This window comes from Diuraphis noxia, unplaced genomic scaffold (assembly GCF_037042655.1).
Source record: "Diuraphis noxia isolate RWA-SAM2 unplaced genomic scaffold, SU_Dnox_SAM2 contig0001, whole genome shotgun sequence".
Taxonomy (NCBI): domain Eukaryota; kingdom Metazoa; phylum Arthropoda; class Insecta; order Hemiptera; family Aphididae; genus Diuraphis; species Diuraphis noxia.
The window spans coordinates 2,589,731-2,614,070 of record NW_028301711.1 but is presented as its reverse complement, the minus strand read 5'-3'; the positions used below and the strand labels follow the sequence as shown (position 1 = coordinate 2,614,070).

At 27.3% G+C, this 24,340-nt stretch overlaps 4 protein-coding genes and 2 long non-coding RNA genes across 6 annotated transcripts; 1 reads left to right on the top strand and 5 right to left on the bottom strand.

Annotated features, from left to right (window-relative positions):
• Window positions 1-1,216: 1,216 nt before the first annotated feature.
• On the bottom strand, window positions 1,217-2,752 carry LOC149059316 (uncharacterized). The gene is made up of 5 exons (XM_089223506.1): window positions 2,548-2,752; window positions 2,236-2,445; window positions 2,020-2,157; window positions 1,562-1,627; window positions 1,217-1,473 (listed from the first exon to the last, which is right to left on the bottom strand). Exons 1-5 carry the CDS (start codon window positions 2,750-2,752, stop codon window positions 1,217-1,219), a joined length of 876 nt encoding a protein of 291 aa, XP_089079632.1.
• Window positions 2,753-2,974: 222 nt separating this feature from the next.
• On the bottom strand, window positions 2,975-4,663 carry LOC149059315 (uncharacterized). The gene is made up of 3 exons (XM_089223499.1): window positions 4,351-4,663; window positions 3,875-4,233; window positions 2,975-3,097 (listed from the first exon to the last, which is right to left on the bottom strand). The coding sequence occupies exons 1-3, from the start codon at window positions 4,661-4,663 to the stop codon at window positions 2,975-2,977; spliced, it is 795 nt and encodes a 264-aa protein (XP_089079625.1).
• Window positions 4,664-5,426: 763 nt separating this feature from the next.
• Window positions 5,427-5,785, bottom strand: LOC149059314 (uncharacterized). Its single transcript, XR_016190278.1, has 3 exons — window positions 5,708-5,785; window positions 5,602-5,647; window positions 5,427-5,511 (listed from the first exon to the last, which is right to left on the bottom strand). It is a non-coding gene; the product is annotated as an uncharacterized LOC149059314 (long non-coding RNA).
• Window positions 5,786-6,540: 755 nt separating this feature from the next.
• Window positions 6,541-11,426, top strand: LOC149059313 (uncharacterized). The gene is made up of 8 exons (XM_089223493.1): window positions 6,541-6,670; window positions 7,082-7,205; window positions 7,260-7,506; window positions 8,124-8,508; window positions 8,701-9,276; window positions 9,596-10,408; window positions 10,520-10,681; window positions 11,287-11,426. The coding sequence occupies exons 1-8, from the start codon at window positions 6,541-6,543 to the stop codon at window positions 11,424-11,426; spliced, it is 2,577 nt and encodes an 858-aa protein (XP_089079619.1).
• A 1,547-nt stretch (window positions 11,427-12,973) lies between these two features.
• Window positions 12,974-13,595, bottom strand: LOC149059312 (uncharacterized). Its single transcript, XR_016190917.1, has 4 exons — window positions 13,588-13,595; window positions 13,338-13,477; window positions 13,163-13,259; window positions 12,974-13,096 (listed from the first exon to the last, which is right to left on the bottom strand). It is a non-coding gene; the product is annotated as an uncharacterized LOC149059312 (long non-coding RNA).
• Window positions 13,596-13,722: 127 nt separating this feature from the next.
• Window positions 13,723-15,417, bottom strand: LOC149059311 (uncharacterized). The gene is made up of 6 exons (XM_089223483.1): window positions 15,192-15,417; window positions 14,848-15,111; window positions 14,571-14,732; window positions 14,249-14,461; window positions 13,782-13,999; window positions 13,723-13,731 (listed from the first exon to the last, which is right to left on the bottom strand). Exons 1-6 carry the CDS (start codon window positions 15,415-15,417, stop codon window positions 13,723-13,725), a joined length of 1,092 nt encoding a protein of 363 aa, XP_089079609.1.
• Window positions 15,418-24,340: the final 8,923 nt, after the last annotated feature.

Below are 24,340 nucleotides of genomic sequence, written 5' to 3'. Positions count from 1 at the left end.
TTTTGGGAAATAATAATACATAATAAGATTCACAAAAAAAATATAAAAAAATGCTTGTGTATTGCTTTCAACATCATTAGTCATTACATTTTATAACTTATAGTAATCATATTTATTTGCACTGGATATTTTTATAAGTCAAGAATACTTGAGTAAAACAAAATCAAAACCCATTTATAAATAATTAAAAAATTATATATTGATACCTTTTTGTACAATACATTATTTTTAAATAATATATGAACTTATTATAAAATAAATAAATATTAAAACGTTATATTTTTAAGTTGATAACTGCCACCTGCATTTTGATTTTCAACTTCAATTTGGTTTTTTTTATTTCTTTTTAATACAAATGGCCGTTGAGCCAAGTATTTTTGTATGGCATCCTCAATTTCTTTCTCTTGAACATTGCAAAATTTTTTGTCATTTCTTATAGCTTCTAAAAAGTAATATAAATGTATTATAATTAAAGTAAATTATATTTAATATTTATCAATCTCCAACAACTAAAGTTCAAAATATATTTAAATTTTATTATCAAAATCTATACATTTTAGTACTCATAATTAATATCATAAATATAAATTATATAATGATATAATTAAATATCACAGTTAAATATACACAGGGTGTAACAGATAGAACTGACTTTTGGAATAACTTTTATTCAAATGAATATTTAAAAAAAAATTTTTTATATATAATTCATAAACACTTGCGCTACATTCTTAGCATAAGTTTTTAATTTTTTAATACTGAAAATAAAAAAACTTAAAAAATGATAAAAAATTTTTTGGATAAATTCAAAATAGCCTATTTGTAAATCTGAATATTAGAAGAATTTTGATGGTAAAAAGATTTTTCTAAGTCAAGTAGTTTATTTTTTAAAATTTTTTTAAAATTCAATATTTTTTTAGTTAAATTAATTTGGAACATAATAACTTTTTTAAAAAATTGATTTTTTATAATTTGCTAATATGAGTATATTTCTTAAATTATTTAATTTTTTTATAAACTTAACATTTTTTGTCATACGTTTAATTTGCATTAATTTAATTTTTGGTTAATTAATTTAACCAAAAAAATATTGAATTTTAAAAAAATTCTAAAAAATAAACTACTTGACTTGTTAGCTCTAAAACCTAATTTAATTGATTTTAGGGCATTAAAATAATTATAATATTATACAAATCAATAGTCAAACATATTTAATTCAACTTACAAACATAGTACGAAATTCAGATAACTCAGAGCTTATCAATTTCATGTCTACTTCTTGTAGCTCATCATCACAAATCGTTTTCAATATTGACCGTCCAACTAAACATTGAACTTCTCTATGGTTTTGTATAACCTCTGCTCCATTTAATCTGTCCATTTTTTTTTCAATATTTTCTACTAAATCAAACAGAGATCTATTATCATAACGCAATCCAGCTATCTGTTTACCAAGGCCATCAACTTTAACCACTGAAAAATATTTTTAATTTACCAAGTTATTGTAGTTTTCTATAATTCATTCAAAACAAATATATTATATTAATAATAATATAATTACCTAATGATTCAATTATAGTCATTAATTGATTACTGTCAGTCTGCAAAGGTTGGAAAGCCTCTATTTCTGTAAAATAAAAAGAATACCAAACATATTCTAATAAATTTAATATAAGAACTCTATATATTTAAACAATATGAAACCATTTTCTAATACATTATTTAATATGCTATCTATTACAACTTTGGCGGTATTGTTATACAGAGGATAAATTTTTTCTATCAAAAATAACAATTTAAGAACTGAGTTTAAAAAGGAATAAAACAGAATTATTTATAAAATAAAAATTTACTAAAAATATGTTTAATTTAGTAGAAAATATAACTTATAACATGGTATTTGGAAAATATTTTATGAGCAGTATTAAAATAAGAATTATAAAAAATAAATCAAGGCTGACTTTAAAATTCAACATAAACTATTATAATATAATTAATAATTAAAATATTATGTAGTACCTTCATTGTTCGTTTTATTTTGGTTTATATTTATATTGGTGTCAACATTTCCAATCTCAAAACCAATACTAGAATTAGACGGTGATAATATGGGTTTCTTCAACGGCTCAGCATATGAGATGTCCTTATCTGAATCATCTAATAATTAAAAATAATTATCAGTTAAAATAATAAATAATTACCTATATATTTATTATAATAAACTATTATACACACCAAATTCTGAAGAGCTTGAACTGGATTGAGAGTGATATTGTGGAACAACAATTTGATTTTTCACTTTTTTCATTTTTTTTTCATGATTTTTATAAGAAGCTGGTTCTTGCTCTTTATTTTTTCGTTTTTTCTCTATACTTTTTTCGCATTCAGACAAATCTGATGTTAAGACAGCAGTTTTAGCTATTTTCTGTGCATCCAAATATGATCCTAAATAGTATAAACAGTGAAGGTAAATACAATTTTATTTTTTGTTTATAGGTAATTAATATTTTTAGATATTTTCTATATTTTTTTATCTAAATAATTCACCTATATTATTCTTAAGAACTCTTGCATCAAATAAATTAAAGTCGATTGAATTGTAGGGAGTTCTTTTTGCTATTAATCTCGACACACTAGCTGCTGTATGTGATGGATTTGGCCAAGCACACTTCTTGGTTGATGCGCGAAACCAATATGATGGTACAGCAGAAACTGTGTTTTCTTCAGTGAAAACCACAATGGAATAAGACATTTTAAATGTTATTCTACACATAAATAATTCCAGAAATAAATCTATAACATTAATTTATTTATACAAACAGACAAATATTATTTTTTTACTTTTATTATATACAAATAATAAAATAATTATAAATGTAGAAAAATTAACAGATAAAAATATTAAATTTAAAACAAGTTTGAAAATACTTATAATAATAATAAATAAACAATTAAGAAATTTTCAATAAATATTTTATGTAACATTATGTAAAACTGTCATAGCAATATTATTATTATCTTCTTTATATGAGCAAAAGACAATGTACTTTTTAATGATATCATCTATATTGTAAAGTATATAATCATCAGAGAGTTCCTTTACAACATAAGTACCAAATTTATTTGATTTAATTGGTTTTTGATAAAGTGGTTCTTTTTTAGTGAATTTTCTCCCGACTACTATAATTTGTTCAGTATTTAAATTTTTTACAATATTTTCTACTTTAACAATTTCATTATTTATTGTACCAAAAAAACAATCAGATACAGTGTCAATTTTTATAGTAATTAATTTAAGACTTAAAACCAATGTTTTGTATTGAGACCCTTGAAGTGTTGTTGGTAAAGGACCATTAAAATGTTGACGCTTTAATATTATATCCTGACTGTTATTTTTATTAGGAATGTTTAAAAAAGTATTAATTTCAATTTCCTTGTAACGCTTCACAATTTGTTCCAGCGGCTTCTCATGTTTTCTTAACATAGATTTAAAATTTTTCATAAAATTTTCAAATGGGAAGCAACTAACGTTATCTAATGGCCCAAATAATTTATAATCCTCACATAAATGCAATAGCCCGTGTATGTTATGGGAAATTAAATGTTTGCCATAAATGTCTTGAAAATATTTAACAAAAGAATTTAATAAAAGTTGTGCAAATTCTATATACTTTGTCAAATTAGGACTAATTAATATGACCATAGCAATATGCAGACACATAAAATTTGTATAACATTTTTTAGATAAAATATTTTTCAAGATTATAGGACCTGTATAAATTAAAAGTTGGCGAAATTCTGTTGCTTTCCAACGACAAGCTTCTTCTACATCTCTTGGTTTCCTACAAAACTCAATTGGTATATAATTTTTTACCAAACGTAGATTAGCAGAAATCTGTTTTATTTTAGAATTAGGAAGACGAACAGATAAAGGTCCGTTCATCCATAAGAATATAAGTTTACGCATAACTCCTAAGCATGTTAAATGCATGTAATCTAAAGAAAATCGTTCAACTATATTGAAATTTGGTAAATCTAGAAGAATTGTGTTTACATTAGATACATGATAATCATCATGTGATTTAGCAACAAAACTATCATGTGTTCTTTTAGGTGACATAACATTTTTATACGGGAATGAAGTTCGATTGCACAAATATTCCCCTTCTTGCGTACATCTTGAACATGAAGATAAGCCTGTGTGCCCTTTGGTTATGGTTAAGAATGATTTTGCTGGGGCATCACAACAAAATGAAAATATTGTTACAGGAATTATTTGATCATTTATTTTAAGTCCATTAGATAATAGTTCTTTAGTTTCATTAACAAAATCATAAAGGAATTCATTACTATCTATTGGTTTACTTTTACCCCAAAATAAACCAACAGGGAATACATGTTTTTTTTCAAAACTATTTTCAGGTTTCACATATGCTAAAATTGGCCAAAGTTGGCTATTGCTACATCGTGCTATTGGAAGCCCATCAATGCCAATTACCAATTCAACTATGTTTGGAATATTATTAATAGAGGAATAATACTTTAATAACGATTCGGTTAATCCAAAATGAAAGTATTTCCCGTTTGGGTTAACGAGGCGAATTTTATCAATGGTAACTTTATTAGGAGTTTGTAAAAGGGTTCTTGAATCTTTAGGAAGCATTTTAAAACCGTCATACTTTCTTAAGATAATTAATAAAGCATTTAAATGGCATTGAGGTATTCTACAATTAACAGCCCAATTTTTTATCTCAATTTTAAAAGTTTCAATATCATTTATTGAGTTTGAACAATTATTTTCTATAGTTTTATTTGTTTGGACAGATAAAAACTGTGGTTCATTTATTGTTAAATTATTATTTATGTTAAAATTGATTTGAGGAGACAAATTATTATTATAAATTGTATCATTGACACAATTTGTAATTGGTATAGGAACAGGAGTTTTATTTGAAGAAATAAGTAAATTATTAAAATTATCTGATTGATATGAATTTATTTTCATAAATTGAATATCTTGATCCTGAAGTTGAATTATTCTTCGACGAGTACGTGAAGAAGCATTCAAATTATTTCTTCTATACCCTTTGTTGATTTTAGGCATAATTACAGTGATTGATTATTAATTAAATACCTACACTATATTAACCAAATTATAAAATTATAATATTTAGGTACCTAATACCCTGGTAATACCTATAGGTTATTATTTATTTTATATTATTTTTTAAATATTGCTATGAAAAATGTTAATATTATTACTTTCCTAGTACATTTTGACTTCCTAACCTAACTATACATATAGTCACATAGAGTATTTATTTTTTAAACTGACTTAGGAAATAAAAAATGTTTGTAAAAATAAAATTGTAAGATTCTTTCAACTTTTAATATGTTAAGGATAAGTATTTACAACCATTGATTACCTATATGAACCAGTTTATAAATCAATGATACAACTTGTCATATTATGTTTTTATAATTTGTCAATGGTGCATTTTAAAATATCACCTATAAAAATGATGTTATTAGTTATTAGTTTATTACCTTTAGTATATTTAGTTACATCATAAATAATAAAAAAAATAAAAAAATTCTTACTGTTTGACAGATACATGCAATACTTGGTGAATCACTGAAATAGTATCTATAAGACGATATTATATAAATTATAATATGTAATTTATTAAATTACTTAATTACTTACCTTTTATAAAGGTATACTTTCTTCAAACAATAATCGATACTAACGAGTAACCGGAGTAACGACGCGGACAACGGTGATCGGACGAATGAATGAATGATATTATATGATAATAATATTATTATATTATTAATATAGCTTAATATTTTAATAATAGATTTACAATATATAAGATAACAATATATCTGGCGGGTATTTCGACGCGACGCGCGACGTCTTTAACCGGGTGATATCTCGCACTCGCAACAATAACAACAATAAAAAATAACCCGTATTTTCGTATATCTTGTAACTAAAAATGTATTTTTAAACATACACATTTATTTTGTTATACTTCATACATTAAACATACACACGAAAGATAATCTTCGATCAAAAAAAGAAATTAATTTATTATCTATCTATACTATTATATAAAATTGTAAGGGTTTTTCTTAGACCGCGCTAACCGAGAAAACTACTGAACCGATTTGGTTGAAATTTTTTTTGGCTGAAACCCGACACTCCGCTGAAGGTTATAGTAACACTTTTGTCAATAAAAAAAAAGTATAAAGTTCATACAAAATCAAAAACAGAATCAAAGTAGTGGCGCCCTCTTTCGGCCAAAAAATATACTAAATATTTTTAGTTGTTACGGTTCTATAGGTTTGTATATTATAATATTACTAGCCGACCCGGCCACGCGTTGCTGTGGCTAAAGTTTTTGTAATATTACATTATAGTAAACAATCTAAGAGAACATCAGTCACTGGCATCAGCACACTGGCATAATTTGTACTTAGTTTTTTTACCTTTTTTTCTTACCCAAATTTTGAGTAAGTGGCCAATTCATTATCATGCCGAGAGCGCAAAGAGCACGCATTAGCAGAAGAACTGCCAATGCATCTCGAATGTATAACAGAAGGCAACAAAATAACACACCAGAACGTTCTCAAACACGTGCTCAGGAGCAACGTAACGCTTTGAGTATGAAATCAGCGTTTAATTATCAATCCGAGATTGATTATTTAAATATTAAAGCGCTTCAAATTGGACGAATGACTATATTATGTCCTAAGTGCCATGCAAAAAAATGGAAAGATGAAACCCATGGACTTTGCTGCGCTGACGGTAAAGTTGTTTTACACCAATTTGAGGATCTTCCAGACCTAATTAAAAGTTTAATTGATAATTCTCACCCTCTATCAAAACATTTCTTTGATAATTCTAGACGGTATAACACTCTGTTTCAAATGACATCGTTTGGAGCAAACGAAATAAGTGAAGGGAACTTAATGCCCTCTTTTAAAATTCAGGGTCAAGTGCATCATTTAATAGGTAGTTTATTACCCGAAATTGGAAATAATGCTAAATTTTTACAAATATATTTTATGTCAGAGTCGGATCAAATATCTATTCGAACAAATATGATTCCAAATATGAAAAGAGGTCTCATTGAATCATTGCAAACAGTTTTGCGTGAAAATAATCACCTCATACAGAGCTTTAGATCTAATCTGGAGTAGAGGTCTTTTGATGAGTTGCAAAACTTTAAGTTAATTATTCATGCTGACAGAGTTCCTCAAGATGAACACAGAGGTCAATATAATGCACCTACCATCGATGAAGTAGCTGTATTATTAGTTAATGAAGATAAAGGTCCCAGAGATATAGTTCTGCACGGTCGGAGTGGACAATTGAGTCGAGTTTCCGAATTGAATAGATCTTATGATGCACTGCAATATCCATTGATGTGTACTAGAGACGAAGACGGTTATCACATTAATATATTACAGGAAAATAACCAAAATCGAACCAAAACTGTATCCTGCATGCAATTTTATTCTTATAGGTTTATGGTTAGAGAAACAAGTCTAAATCATCTACATTATTACAAAACATTATTCAGCCAATTCGCCGTAGATATGATGGCAAAATTGATTTCTGAAAGACTACACTTTATTCGTAACCATCAAAAACAACTACGTGCGGATGATTATGTTCACCTCCGAGATGCTGTTAACAATGATGCAAATATTAATGCTAATAACGTTGGGCAACAAGTAATTCTTCCTTCCTCTTTTACTGGCTCCCCACGTTACATGCATGAAAAAAATCAGGATGCCATGACTTATGTTCGTAAATTTGGCCGTCCAGATTTATTTATTACTTTTACATGCAACCCGGAATGGCCGGAAATAAAAAATGAATTATTTCAAGATCAAAAGTCGTTTGATAGACACGATATAATCTCTAGAGTTTTTCATCTCAAACTAAAAAAGTTTATGCATGTATTAAAAATAAATATATTTTCGGAGATGTAAATTGTTATGTTTACAGTGTTGAATGGCAAAAACGAGGTTTGCCACACTGCCACATTCTTTTGTGGTTACAAACGAAAATTCAGCCAGATGAAATTGATAAAATTATTTCTGCCGAGATACCAAACAAAGACAGAGATCCTATACTTTATGAAATAGTTTGCAAGAATATGATTCATGGCCCATGCGGCGAGTTAAATATTAGATCGCCATGTATGAATATTGGAAAATGTAGTAAGAAATACCCTCACAAATTGGTCAAGGATACTCAAACTGGAGATGATGGTTATCCGACTTACCGACGGAGATCACCAGATGATGGAGGTTATACTGCAATATTAAAAGTTCGTGGTAAAACAGAAATCGTGGTTGACAACCGTTGGGTTGTACCGTATTGTCCAGTGCTATCTAGGTGCTTTAATGCGCATATTAACGTAGAATACTGTCATACGGTTAAAGCGATAAAATACATATGTAAATATATTAATAAAGGATCAGATAGAGGTACTTTTTCTGTTAATCGTGAAAACGATGAGATTACAAATTTTTTGAATGGTCGATACATATGTACTTCTGAAGCGTTTTGGAGAATTTTTAATTTTGAAATCCATGATAGAGATCCGACAGTTCAGCACTTGGCTGTTCATCTAGAAAATGGACAGCGTGTTTTCTTTAATGATAATAATCTTCATCAAGTTATTGAAAATCCAAGAAAAACGACACTAACTGCATTTTTTGAACTGTGTTCACATGATGATTTTGCGAAAACACTGTTCTATCATGAAGTTCCTTCTTATTACACCTGGGATAATAGCAGAGGCTGGTTAAAGAGAAGACGGGGAAAAGATGTTCCAGGTTGGCCAGGAATAAAAATGGACACTGCCATTGGTAGAATTTACACGATTCACCCAAATCAAAGTGAGTGCTTCCATTTAAGATTGTTACTAAATTATGTACAAGGTCCTACTTCATTTGAAAGCTTGAAGGCCTTTGATGGAGTCATTCACGCGACTTTTAAAGCTTCCTGTTTTGCTCTTGGGATTTTAGAAAATGACGAGCAATGGAAAAATACTCTAGTGGAGGCAACTCTTTCAGAAAGTCCTTCAAAATTAAGACAATTATTCGCAATAATCATAGTTTTCTGGCAACCGTCTGAACCTCAATCTTTGTGGGAACAGTTCAGAAATGATTTTTGTGAAGATATTCTTCTTACAGAGCGCACTCGATTAAATGACTTGCAATTTACTTTTTCTGATGAAATATTTAATAAAGGTTTGATTGAAATAGAAGATAAAGTTGTTTTTCTGTCTGAAAAATATTTAACTGAATTTGGAATGAACTCACCTGTTCGAAATGAAAATGCATCTGATCCTTTTGAATTCTCAATTTTGCGTTCTTACGATAATAACCGATTACAAGAATTTGTAGAAATCAATTTACCAAAATTAGTAAATGATCAAAAATATGCTTTTAATGTTATTACAGAAAGCGTAATGAATCATCAAGGAAGAGTTTTTTTTTTTAGATGCTCCGGGTGGTACAGGAAAAACATTCCTAATTAATTTGTTGTTGGCTCAAATTAGATCCTCAGGTAAAGTTGCATTAGCAGTAGCTTCATCTGGTATAGCAGCAACTCTCCTTAGTGGCGGAAGAACTGCTCACTCGACTTTCAAGTTACCGTTAAATGTATTATTTGATACAGAATACGTTTGTCCGATTCGTAAAAATGGCCCTCATGGAAAAATTCTTCAAAAAACCTCATTCGTTGTGTGGGATGAGTGTACAATGAGTCACAGATCACATATCGAAGCAATTGATCGAACATTAAAAGATCTTAGGTGTAATAATAAGTTTATGGGTGGCATAACATTCGTTTTCGCTGGTGATTTCCGTCAAACCTTACCAGTAATCCCTAAAGGTACTCGAGCTGATGTCGTTAATGCTTGCTTAAAATCTTCCCATATATGGAACTATGTTGAAAAACTTTATTTGCGAACAAACATGAGAGTTTATTTATGCGGAGGGGACGATATTTTTCCAGCACAGTTGTTGAAAATTGGAAATGGAACTTTAGAAAATGAAAATGGTTACATTTCTGTCAATCACACGATTGGACGGGTGGTCAATAACGTGTTAGAGTTGATTTCTACAGTTTATCCAGACATTTTTAATCTGTCCAATAAATCAGATCAGTGGTTATGTGAAAGAGCTATAATCTCTCCAAGAAATGTAACAGCAGAAGAAATTAATGATATCATCCTTCTAAAATTCGATGGACACTCACGTGAATATCTATCTATTGATACAGTTACATCAACAGATGATGCTATTCATTATCCACAAGAATTTCTCAATTCTCTTTCTCCTTCGGGATTTCCTCCTCATAAACTAAAATTAAAAATTGGTGCTCCAATTACATTATTACGTAATCTTCAACCACCGAACTTATGTAACGGTACAAGATTACAAATAAAATCGTTGCGAAATAATATTATAGAAGCCGTAATTCTTACAGGGCCAGCGAAAGGAGAAATTGCATTTATTCCAAGAATTCCCATGATTCCCTCTGACTTGCCGTTTTCTTTCAAACGGCTTCAATTCCCGGTTAAAGTTTCTTTTGCCATTACCATAAACAAAGCACAAGGTCAAACATTCAAGTACGTTGGCGTAGATCTTCGTACAGAGTGCTTTTCACATGGGCAATTATACGTGGCATTTTCTCGGACTGGAGACCCGAATCATCTTATGATTTTAATTTCAACAGGAAATATAACAAAAAACATCATATACTCAGAAGTCTTATAAAATTCATATTTTAATTCTTTTTTTTTCTTTAATAAATTTTAATAAATCTTTAATAAATTTTCTTTAATAAATCTTTATCAACCATAAATCATTTCTTTTTTATCAGTATTTATTTTTATCGTTTATAACGCTAGAAACCGTTTTTTATATTTACTAGCCGATCACAATAAACAATAATATTTGAATAAAAAATTCTACATATCATGGTCCGAAGGCAAAATAAACAACCAATCACGGGCGAAGCTGTGACGGGTCGGCTATTATGTATAAAAATATACTGATAGCATCATCAGATGAAATTAATTTAACACACAATATGAACTATGGACCATAAAAGAGAATTTTTAACGGGCTACGAAGTGCACGGTTTCAGCTAGTATATTATATTAGAGTCTTCTAATATTATAATCCTTGTTGACAAATGACAATTTGCACTAGTAATTGAAACTGAAATTTGAGTTATTTTTGATCCACTAGATGGCGCTACGTACAATTATTGTGGCGATTTGGGCTACTTCTTAAAATTATCTGATTTGGGCGATTTGGGCGATATTGTGAAACAGTTTTTGCGACTTCTATCATTAAATATCTGGCAACACTGGCTATTATCTGTCTGATAGTGTGCGGCGTGCGTATGTCAACCGTCATTCTTTTGGTTTTTTGTTCCTTCTTCTTCTGCCGCCGCTCGAGCTGTGTGGTCGCGTTGTACCAGCCAGCTGTGTTACATTACATTTTTGTTACATTCTTTTCATATATACGTTTTGTTCACATTGCCAATTCTCAGACATTCTTTGGTCTATATTGTTTCACAGTGCATTCTTCATTTATTGTATCAAAAATCTACCGTAAGTATCGCTATTGCAACTTTTCAACGATCTAATTATTATTCCCCAATTCAGGGCGGTCAAGACATAGCAGAGACACGTGGTTAGCCATTTTGTATTTGGCTGTGGTTGTTTGTTTGGCGCGTTGTGGTGTGAGTTATACGTTGAACTGGTGACTCGTTGGTCGCACGTTCTCGGGGTTGTCGCACATCTTATTTCTATTGTATTCTTTTTTATTTGTACAAGTGTGGGCACCCCGAGACGGTAGCGTTCTGGTTTGAAGCCGCCAATGGACACCAGTTCCAAGGTAACAGGCTGATGAGCCTTAGTATTATATGTATTCATTTAACATTAGACAGGAGAAAAAATAAATTTAGTATATAACATTGAACACAGTTATAAGTAATATATATTTGTGTACCTACATTTTTAAACTTCATGATTATATTTTTATAAAGTCCATTTAATTTAGATAAAAATGAAATTGTATACAATACAGTTGGTTAATATATTTTATTACATTTTTCCATCTATCTTTATTAAATTGTATGTATTCATTTAACATTATTCAAGGGAAAAAGAAATAAATTTATTATACAACAAATACACAGGTATTAGTAATATATGATGTGTGTACCTATATTTTTTAAACTTCATAGTATAATATTCAATATTTACATTAAAAATATCTCAATTTGAGTTAACTTTTAATAATTTAAATAGGTAGTATAGTATTCTAATTCTAATACCCACACAGCACAAATATATCCAGTGGTTATACAGTGGATGTACTTTTCAGATATCCCCAATAACCATTAAATATTTATGACTTTCGTATGGATATCTATCAGATATCCAAATGTCCGTTTTTTTGGCATTTTTGGATATGAAATTTCAATATCCATTAGTTATTTGTTTAAGTTAACCTAAGTTATGTACTTATATATATATCCAATGGATGATAATTTGAGATATTTTATTTTAGGTATTATAAGAATACAGTAACAAATATAGATTATGTTAATTAAATAACGGTTTTATTAAATAACAACAAATTTAACATATTCACTTTCAATGTTTTTGAATATTTAGGTACTTATTATTATATAAAAATAAATAAATAATATTCAGTCTTTGAATTGCACCTTATCACAATATTATAAAATAAACAAAATCACAATATTTCAGTCTTTGAAATGGCCATCATCAGTTTGAAACTATCAATATACTTATTAAACAATCAAAAAAGTTATACATACAAATAAATATAATATATTATCTTGAGATATTTTTATTTAGTCATTATAAACAAGAAAAAAAAAATAATAATAAAATTAATAATTACTTAAAAACTATTTTTTATAAAATGTCTAGGTATATAAGATAAATAATTAAAAATTATAAAAGTATGTGATTAATTATTTATTACATCACTTGCTGCATCATCTTTCTGCTTGAGTAATCTGAAATAATTATGAAAATATTTAAGTAATTATTCTGAAAATACTAATCATATCTAATGTTTTTACTTGTTTTTGTATCTAGCTTCAGCATGTCTCATCCAGTTCTTAATACATGCAATAATATCAGACTCTTTTGAGTCTTTGGCGTTTTTGAATACAGCATCTATATAAAAATAATTGAATGATTGCATTAAACAATATAAACCATAAAAACAATTAAGCATCAATAAAACTATCTTACCAATAATTATCTTGGACAAGAGTAAACTTGACAATGGTTTTTTCCCTTTTGCTCCAGTCCAGTTATATGACGCAGCAAATTTGTCGGTGAAGAATTTTCTTAAAATTAATTTTGTAACATCATCCGTTTTAATACCCCCCCTATTTTACAAACAGCATTGAACTAGAACAAAATACCAGTCTTATAAAAAATGCTAATAAAATTTTATTTAAACAAATAAATATATTAATTCAAAAAGTATTTAAAATACAATTTCATTTAGTTATCGTGTATTTAAATACTTTTTTTTTACTTTTGTAGGTACTACCTACCTAACTACTGGTACATTTTTTATACTACCAGATAAAAATAAAACATTTTTTTTTTTTTATAGTAGTAGTAATTGTTATAACAACTTAAGATATTTTATATACATACATTTATCATAGTAATTATCATATTTACCAATTTTTTTTTGTAACTCATGTCTTTTTTCAGCTTTTCTTCTAAATGTATTGAATTTATTTCTTCAGAAAGTGGAAAGTCATTAAAAATGTCTTCAATTCCTTCATCATCAATATCATCTGCAGGCTGTGACAAACAGACACTGCTAATTTTTTCATCCAGACATTTGAGGGTTAATTTGATAAAAGCTAAGTTTTTCAATACTTTTTCTTGAAATTCTGTAACAAATTATAAAATAATATGAAAAAGATTAAATTATAAAATTATAATTACATGATGAAAGTTACATTTTTTTAATTTAAATTTAATTTTTAACGTTACATTTTTTAATTAAATTAAATATAAAGTTCTAATTAGTATTCTCTATTATACTCTAAACTTTACTACTATTTTTCAAAGTAATATATTATACAATATTTTTCTGTATACAATTAATTTAATATTAAATACAGTAAGAATCCATATACCTCTGTTAGATATCATTTCAGAATAGTTGTTCTGATCATTTATGTATTGATATTTTGACTGATTGATTGGGGAACCTCTAAAACCAATTGTCTCAGGTCGATGGTAAGAATTGACCAATTGCTTATTAATATGTTGACCAGCGTTGAATAAGGTTTTTTCTTGAGGCTTTTGAATATCAGAAGTTGTAGCTTTATGATATAATGTCGATACATCTAAAATATTACCGATCAAACCAAATAATTTAGGGTTTTAAATATATTAAATGTACCAGTATAAAAAAAAAAAAAAATAGAAATATTTCTTTTTTTTTTAAATAAATACCTTCTTCGTCTGAAGAGCTTACATCATAAATCCTTCTAGATTTTGTAATTTTTCCAACTGATTCATCTGTAAATAGTTTTGATTTTACTTTAAATTTTTTAAAATGATTTGAATCGACAGAAGAATCAGTAGATTTTGGTGCTTGAAGCTCATCTTTGTCTACTGTGAATAGTAAAGATATAGGTATAATAATATATTATATGTTTGTTAAAATTACATTGAGATTAAGTTCTAACTGTACAAATGGCATATTGTTACTACTGTTATAAAAATTTACCTAAAAATCGAGATTTATCCGATTTTAACGCTGAAGATGATGCTTGTATGAATATTTGCTGATCATCTATTGCAGGTGGTTTGGGTAAAGGTTTAATTTTTTTTTTGATTGATATACATTTTTCTTCAGTTGAGTCATCAGATGAAGTATAAGCTCTTTTATGGCGTAGTTTTCGGTTCATTTTATCTTTTTCAACATCAGTTGTTAATGGTACATCACGGTCTTCTGCTTTCTTCAGTTTCTTCATGCCTTTGTCAAAATCATCTATTTTTGATTAAATTAAATTTTATCAAGCAAATTCATACATTTAAAATAAAATAAATATATATTTCTAATTACAATACCATAAGTTCCTAAAATTGTTGCCCCATATTTAATCCATTCTGGTTTAGCTTCCATACTTTTTTTGACTGCTGAGATGTAACGCTTATTGCTTGAAAAAAAATTAAACGGTGGCCAGTAACAAGCCATATTTCCATCATCATCAATGGTAACCCAACATTTGGGAACAATTTGAATAGTCTCGTCATCATATTCAACAACACTCCATTGATGAGTATTGATATTCATTATTTATTAGTAAGGCAATCTAAACAATTTGTATGCAACCAAAATAAAATTCAACAAAATAATTATGTATATAATATTATACTTTTGCAATATTATTATTTTGTTTTTTATACATTTATATGTGCAAATATTTACAATTTTATTAAGTTAATATTGTAATATTATTATGTTATATATACATTTTTTTTTCAATAATTATTTTATTGTGTAAAATGGGAAACACTGCAAGACCATTGTTACCATTAAAGTTCCATGGTAAGGTTATACACTTATATTGCACATCAGATATTGGCCAAATTGAAATATTTTGGGCTAGACATGTTGCAATATAACAGTTTAATAAAGAGGACTGACAAGGCGTTTCATACAAATTCATCTTATTTAAATAAGCTTTTCCTAAAATCACCATGGTTTTGAGACAATTATCAAATACATAATTTTGTACTTCTACAATAGTGTTATTAATTATACAAACATTATCAGGACTTTTTACAGAAATAATGCAATTCTTAATTTTTGCTTTTTTAAACTGCCTATTTATGTCAGATGTACTACTTATTGGTCCATAAACATGATTTTCAGAAAATAGATCTTGTTCTTTGAGTGTAGATAGTTTCACAATAGATTTCTCACTGTATCTTCTATGGATTTGTTGTATAGGCCGTTCTGATTTTCTTAGCTGCATTTTTAAGATTCTAAGGCAGTTTTCGAACTGAAAAGCACTGTAACTATCAACAGGCCCTAGTAATTTAACATAATTTACCATATGTAATAAGCCATGGATATTATGGGATACGTATTGCTTCCCGTATAAAACTTTAAAAGTGTCTACAAAATGTTCTAGAAGTTCATGAGCATAATCTGCATAAACATCAAGTAAATGTTTACTACTAATAATTCTTAATGCAACATGAAGAGTCAATATATGGAAGTAAACCTGAGGATGCAAGACATTGTACAACACAACAGGCGCAGTATATAATAGTAGCTGGCGTAACTCGGTTGCTTTCCATCTCTTTAAATGTTCAACTCCTTGAGGACGTCTAGCAAAATCTTTTGTGATGAAACTTTTTATACCCAACAAATTTTTTGTGAGCAATGTAATTTTATTAGATGAAAGATGAACAATATTTGAAGCCGGTTTCCCACTTAACCACAAACCCATGACGTTCTTCATTACTCCTATGCATACCAAATGCATATACTCAAGTGGTATATGAGAAATAGGTTTAAAATTGGGAATTTTGTTTATAAGTGGTGTTCCATTATGATAATCAAGATATTCTTGGTTTATAAATCCACTATCAGTCCTTAATGTGCAATTTTTGATATTCGGAAAGCATATACGACCAATTAAATATTCTCCATTTTGGCAACATTTAGTGCAGCTGTTGTACCCAGTATGGCCCTTGGTTTTTGTTATAAAGCTTTTGGCTGGCGCATCACAAATAATACAGTGTAATACAACCTTATACAATGTATCATTAAATGTAAAACCATTATCTATTAATTCAGTAATTTCTACAACAAAATCATATAGAAAATCATTAGAATCATTTGGTTTAGAATGACCATGATAAACCCCAATTACAAACACTTTTGAGCTATCTGCAATACATCCCATGATTGGCCACAACTGACTATTACTACTGCCTGATAATGGCAAACCATCAGTTGAAACTTTTAGGCTTATTGTTTTATTTTTTTATTTTTCCAATCGATTAATTTCTAATGGAAATACTTCTATTAATACAGAAACAATTCCAAAATGGCAATAACTTCCAGGATTAACAGTTCTTACTTTGGTATTCCTTGGGGTTTTAAGCAATGTCCTAGCACATTTTGGTAAAGTTTGATCGACATATTTTTTTAGAATAACAAGTAATGCGTCTAAAGCATTATGTTTTACTTTATACTGTAAAGCCCAATAAGCAATTTCATCTTTAATCTGTGAAGGAGAATCTTCAATATAACTTTCCTCATCACTAAAACTGGTATACAAATCATGCGAAGAATTATCATTACTGTTATTCAGTTCAAATTGTGTAGAATCATCACTGCAGTGTTCATTTAAACTTGAATTATTTAAAGTCAATGTTGACGAATTTAATTCAGTAGACTCAGACACTAGAATCTTATTATTAACATTTAAATCACTGACAGCTACATCATTCAGGGTATCATTATTTGTTACTATTACAACAGAAGAATTTAACGATACTAATAAGTCATCTTCAATAATATCTAAAGCTACTCTACGCCTAAAAGACCTAGGTGTTAAAGCACAAAGACTTTTAGTTTTTAGTTTGCTTGACATTTTATTTGAGGTTCACTGAAAATATTATATAGGTAGTTAAATATGGGTACTTACATATAATACTATAGTAGTGATACGTTCCTTTGAGTGACTCAGCGTGGCGGCGTAATGGAATAGTTTTATAAATACAAAGTTATATATATTTATAACTGGATCACAATATTAATATTCATAATGCTAATATATTATATAGTGTCACGGACTAAACAAATAAAGCACAGTGCTTACACGACGTTCGTTATTCCTCACCACTGCGTAATTAATAAAGAAAACTTAGAAAACGGCAATAAGTCACGAGTTGACGACGATGACGATTGACCAGTTACGGTTTTTAGGTTATGTATACAAAATAATATCGAACTGTGACAACGGAAACAACGATGGCAACACGACTATATACACCTAAACACTAGTCTAATCAAAAAATATATTTCAATTTTCATGACGAACAATAAAATAAATTTTATTAATACGTGTAATACGAGGTACGACAGTCGAATGTATCTATCATGCGGTATATTATCACTTATGATAATACGAGAGTGATACGCGTATCGGACGCATATGTAGCCGTTTATCAAATTCTCGTTTTTGAAAATTTATTGTGTCTATTCATGCACTATCTCGAGTACCAACATTATTTTGTCCGCTATTTAAAGGTGTTCGTTAATAAGGGAGGTTTAATAGAATATATATATAAGTATATATATATATATATATATACCCTTTTTCAGTTTTGAACCGATGACGACGCGCTGCGCAGGATCTGTTTTCTTATTTTATATAAAATATTATGGTAATATAAATATATTAAGCCCCTCCAACCTACATTCATACGTTAAAAACGCATAAATAATATATAATATTATAATTAATTATATATTATCATATTATATAATATTTGATGATGTCCATATGAGCATCAATTTTGGATAAGATATTGTATGGGAATTTGAAATATCCAGCAGAAACCAGTAATTGGATAAAATATTGCATGGTTTTTTAATATATTTAGTGGATATCCATCTGAAGTAATTTTTGGATAAGACATTATATGGTTATTTGACATAACCAATGTATATCCACTGGATGTACAGTGCTGTGTGGGTAAATATTCAATAAGACTGGATGCTATTATATATAAAAAAAATATATCTATCTATGACAAATTGTATGTATTCATTTAACATTAGACAGGAGAAAAATAAATTTAGAACACAATAAATACACTGTTATAAGTTATATATAATATGTGTACCTACATTTTTAAGCTTCATTTTTATTTTTTATAAAGTTCATTTAATTCAGATAAAAATTAAATTATATACAATACAGTTGTTTAACATATTTGATAATTAGATTTTTTCCGTCTATGTTTCTATGATTTAACATACTGTGTATTAACATTAATGAATTTGAAATAATATTACAGACAATGGATTCAAAAAACAAAGATGAACTTATGAATAAATATCAATATAATTTACAAACCATGGAATCATTAAGATTAGGGAATATTGAAGATAATAAAAATAATACAGGGTGATTTTTTTATCATGAACCAGTTAATATCTCGGTAAGTATTAGGAATTTTAAAATAATTTTTTTTTTAAACTTTCTAGGTTTTACTATTTTACACTGTGTTACAATTTTCATAATTTTAACTACCTCCCTTATTAGATAAAACACTATCAACTTTAGATTTTCAAATGGTAATACCTATTTTTAATAACGAAAATCTATAAACATACTGAAAAAAATAATTTTAACGTTTACAGAATTTTATTTGAGTAATTAGTTTGCGACTTATTAATGCTTAAATATTCGTTCAATTTGCTGCTACTGGGCAATTTTACAAACCCAACAGTAAAAACCAGAAGTCAAAATGAAATTTTATCTCAATTTAACAATACCCATAACGGTCATTATCGATAATAACAAGATAGATAAACAATACCAATAAAAAAAAAAAAAAAAAAAAAAAAGGTGTCTTATCATCACTCCCACCCGAACGCCAAGTGTCGGTGAACGACTAGCCAGCAGAAGCGCAGCTGTATCAGCTATAAAGTATAAAAATAACATTTTAACATTTTACACTTTACCATCATGGTTACAAAATATATCACTGGTTACTGATTCCTGGTATACGATCTTATCACGTATTAGTAGATAGACGATAATAAATGTCGGTAAACCGTTTCTGAAAACATGTGGTTAATCGTTATTCGTTAATGTTAGTTTTCCATTATCAAGTATGGAATATTAATTATAAATTAATTACTATTCTTTGACTGTTTCACCAAAGAAAACGTTTTAAGTAAATACTATGTTATGTCGTTATGTGTATTATTTAAAATATAAATTTAAAGGTTAAGCCAATTATTCCAATGCATACCATACCACGAATAATAATACGTATCTTAATTCGTGATGCATACCTGTTATATTTTTTGATCGTGTTTTAATGTTGTATTTTGGTTAACAAATTTGAATTTAATTAAAAATATACCTCTTTCCAATCAGTAATATTATAAGGTATTTGGGAATCAGATTTCGTACTTTGCCGACACCTTATTTGTATAATTTATTGGTAAGTTCAATCCAAATTTAATATATTAGAATTTTATTTATTTTTTTATTAAATGATTTATACATATTATTGACAAATAATAACCATGGTTCAAATATTTTAATTTTATTTCAGTGGCAATTAGTAGAGTTTATATGATTAATCAAAAAATACAATGAACTATATGACTAGAAAGCTTAATTTGACCAGCAATTAATGCAAATTTACATTGCTTGCTACTGGTATCCGATGACTATAAATTAATATGGAATAAAAGAATAAAATATCCATATTTCTTTACATATTATATTTTAATCTTTAAACAATCTAAACAAATTATTATGTAAGTATGAATTTTTTTTATAAAATAAATAATTTGATATTTATCATAATTTTTGCTTATATTTTAGAAAATTAATTTTGTTTTCTTTCAAATTTCAATTGCAATTTGTAGTACTAACTTTTAATTCAAATATTTATAACAAGATTGGATGAACAAATACAATTTGTTATTGTGGTTAGTCACAGCATAGTACATCTCAACTGATAACTTAATAAGTATGGATAAACAATTTTTTTATACAATAAATCATTTCTATAAATAACTTAATGTTTTTTTTTCAGTTTCATTCAGATGAAAAAAGAAAACAGCGCAGCATCAAGACCGCAACTACTTCTATATTTGTAACATTTGTTGATTGTCACATTAATTGTTAATTTTATGTTTAAATAATTAAGTTAAGTTAAGTTATTGATTTACTATTTTCTATAATTAGGGCTATGGAGATTTTATTAACCTAAATTGGTAAATTGAAAATTTTTTTTGAATACGGTAGTGCCAGTTTTACGTAATATTAAAAGATTTTTATATCATAAAATATTAATTAAAAATTAACATAATTTCAAAAATAAGTGTAAAATTGAATAATTTTTTAAAACATCCATAGCCCTAAAAATATGTTGCAATCTAGAGTAGATAATACATATAAAGTATGTTTAATGTTCATTTAATTTTTATTAATTTATCTAGGGTAGTGGACATGTTAAGTGTTAATATTTTTTATTAGTTATGACCTTACCCAAATCCTGCAATAACTTACACTACGGAAATTTGTTCATACTCTAGTAAAATTATTGATAACTAATGTGTTTATTTCCTTAGATAATTTAGTAATGAATTAATGTCCATTATTTGTCTATTCACACACAACTACACAAGTTATTTTTAATATGAAATGCAAATTATACACTATATAAAAAAAATATCCCTGAATATTTAATATTTATAAATGGCCTCTCAAGCCCAAATCGTTGGCTGTACAATAAAGCGGCCTTCCTTTTATTTTTTCCACATTCGATGAAGCATGACCACATATCCATTTTTTCAGGTATAGAGTAGAACATTGTAGTATTTATATTTAACAGAAAAGTAATATATTTAAAAGTAACTCTGTGAGATGTTAACTCAACGGAGAACAGATAAAATGTGAAAAACCAATAGTACTATAAATGTATGAGATAGATAGGTACCTTTATCTTTTTTATGTGTGTGAAACATGTCATATTCATCATTAAATCAATTATGTTTTATATTGATATGTAGGTATACATATAGGTATGTAACTTAGATAACTAAAATTAAATAAATTTGGAAAACCCAATGCTTTATGTTAAGAAGATATTATGTTGTATATTTTGTTAATTTATTTAAGTTTATTATTTATTAATTATACATAATACATATGTGTTTATTTAATATAATTTATATTTCTATATCAGATTGACGAGTAAATTACAAAATAAATATTTTTTAAAAACAGTATGGTGTATCTTAATTTCTATAGTAAATGATTATACTAAACAGATAACATATATTCATTTTAAAACAAAGTAAATCAACAATTTCTATGTATTTAGAAAAATAATTTATAAATATGCAGATAAAAATGTATTATTTATGTACTTGGATTCAAGATTTAGAGCCAAGACTAAAGTAGTTAAAGGTCTATTCACACATTCCTTTTTTTTTTTTTTTTAAAGTTATATAATATGTTTACAAAGCTCCTGTCATTTAAGGTTTTCATTTCATTAAAAATAAATAATTACAAATCAATCTGTGTATACTAAAAAAAAAAAAAATAGAATAGGTAAGTCATTTTGATTACATGTTTTGTGCATTGAGGAAGTGAGTCAATCTGATGCGAGGCTATAGGCCCAGGGCCTGTTGTTCATAGTGCCTACCCGACTTTCCATTTATAAATATTAAATATTCAGGGATATTTTTTTTATATAGTGTATAATTTGCATTTCATATTAAAAATAACTTGTGTAGTTGTGTGTGAATAGACAAATAATGGACATTAATTCATTACTAAATTATCTAAGGAAATAAACACATTAGTTATCAATAATTTTACTAGAGTATGAACAAATTTCCGTAGTGCAAGTTATTGCAGGATTTGGGTAAGGTCATAACTAATAAAAAATATTAACACTTAACATGTCCACTACCCTAGATAAATTAATAAAAATTAAATGAACATTAAACATACTTTATATGTATTATCTACTCTAGATTGCAACATATTTTTAGGGCTATGGATGTTTTAAAAAATTATTCAATTTTACACTTATTTTTGAAATTATGTTAATTTTTAATTAATATTTTATGATATAAAAATCTTTTAATATTACGTAAAACTGGCACTACCGTATTCAAAAAAAATTTTCAATTTACCAATTTAGGTTAATAAAAACTCCATAGCCCTAATTATAGAAAATAGTAAATCAATAACTTAACTTAACTTAATTATTTAAACATAAAATTAACAATTAATGTGACAATCAACAAATGTTACAAATATAGAAGTAGTTGCGGTCTTGATGCTGCGCTGTTTTCTTTTTTCATCTGAATGAAACTGAAAAAAAAACATTAAGTTATTTATAGAAATGATTTATTGTATAAAAAAATTGTTTATCCATACTTATTAAGTTATCAGTTGAGATGTACTATGCTGTGACTAACCACAATAACAAATTGTATTTGTTCATCCAATCTTGTTATAAATATTTGAATTAAAAGTTAGTACTACAAATTGCAATTGAAATTTGAAAGAAAACAAAATTAATTTTCTAAAATATAAGCAAAAATTATGATAAATATCAAATTATTTATTTTATAAAAAAATTCATACTTACATAATAATTTGTTTAGATTGTTTAAAGATTAAAATATAATATGTAAAGAAATATGGATATTTTATTCTTTTATTCCATATTAATTTATAGTCATCGGATACCAGTAGCAAGCAATGTAAATTTGCATTAATTGCTGGTCAAATTAAGCTTTCTAGTCATATAGTTCATTGTATTTTTTGATTAATCATATAAACTCTACTAATTGCCACTGAAATAAAATTAAAATATTTGAACCATGGTTATTATTTGTCAATAATATGTATAAATCATTTAATAAAAAAATAAATAAAATTCTAATATATTAAATTTGGATTGAACTTACCAATAAATTATACAAATAAGGTGTCGGCAAAGTACGAAATCTGATTCCCAAATACCTTATAATATTACTGATTGGAAAGAGGTATATTTTTAATTAAATTCAAATTTGTTAACCAAAATACAACATTAAAACACGATCAAAAAATATAACAGGTATGCATCACGAATTAAGATACGTATTATTATTCGTGGTATGGTATGCATTGGAATAATTGGCTTAACCTTTAAATTTATATTTTAAATAATACACATAACGACATAACATAGTATTTACTTAAAACGTTTTCTTTGGTGAAACAGTCAAAGAATAGTAATTAATTTATAATTAATATTCCATACTTGATAATGGAAAACTAACATTAACGAATAACGATTAACCACATGTTTTCAGAAACGGTTTACCGACATTTATTATCGTCTATCTACTAATACGTGATAAGATCGTATACCAGGAATCAGTAACCAGTGATATATTTTGTAACCATGATGGTAAAGTGTAAAATGTTAAAATGTTATTT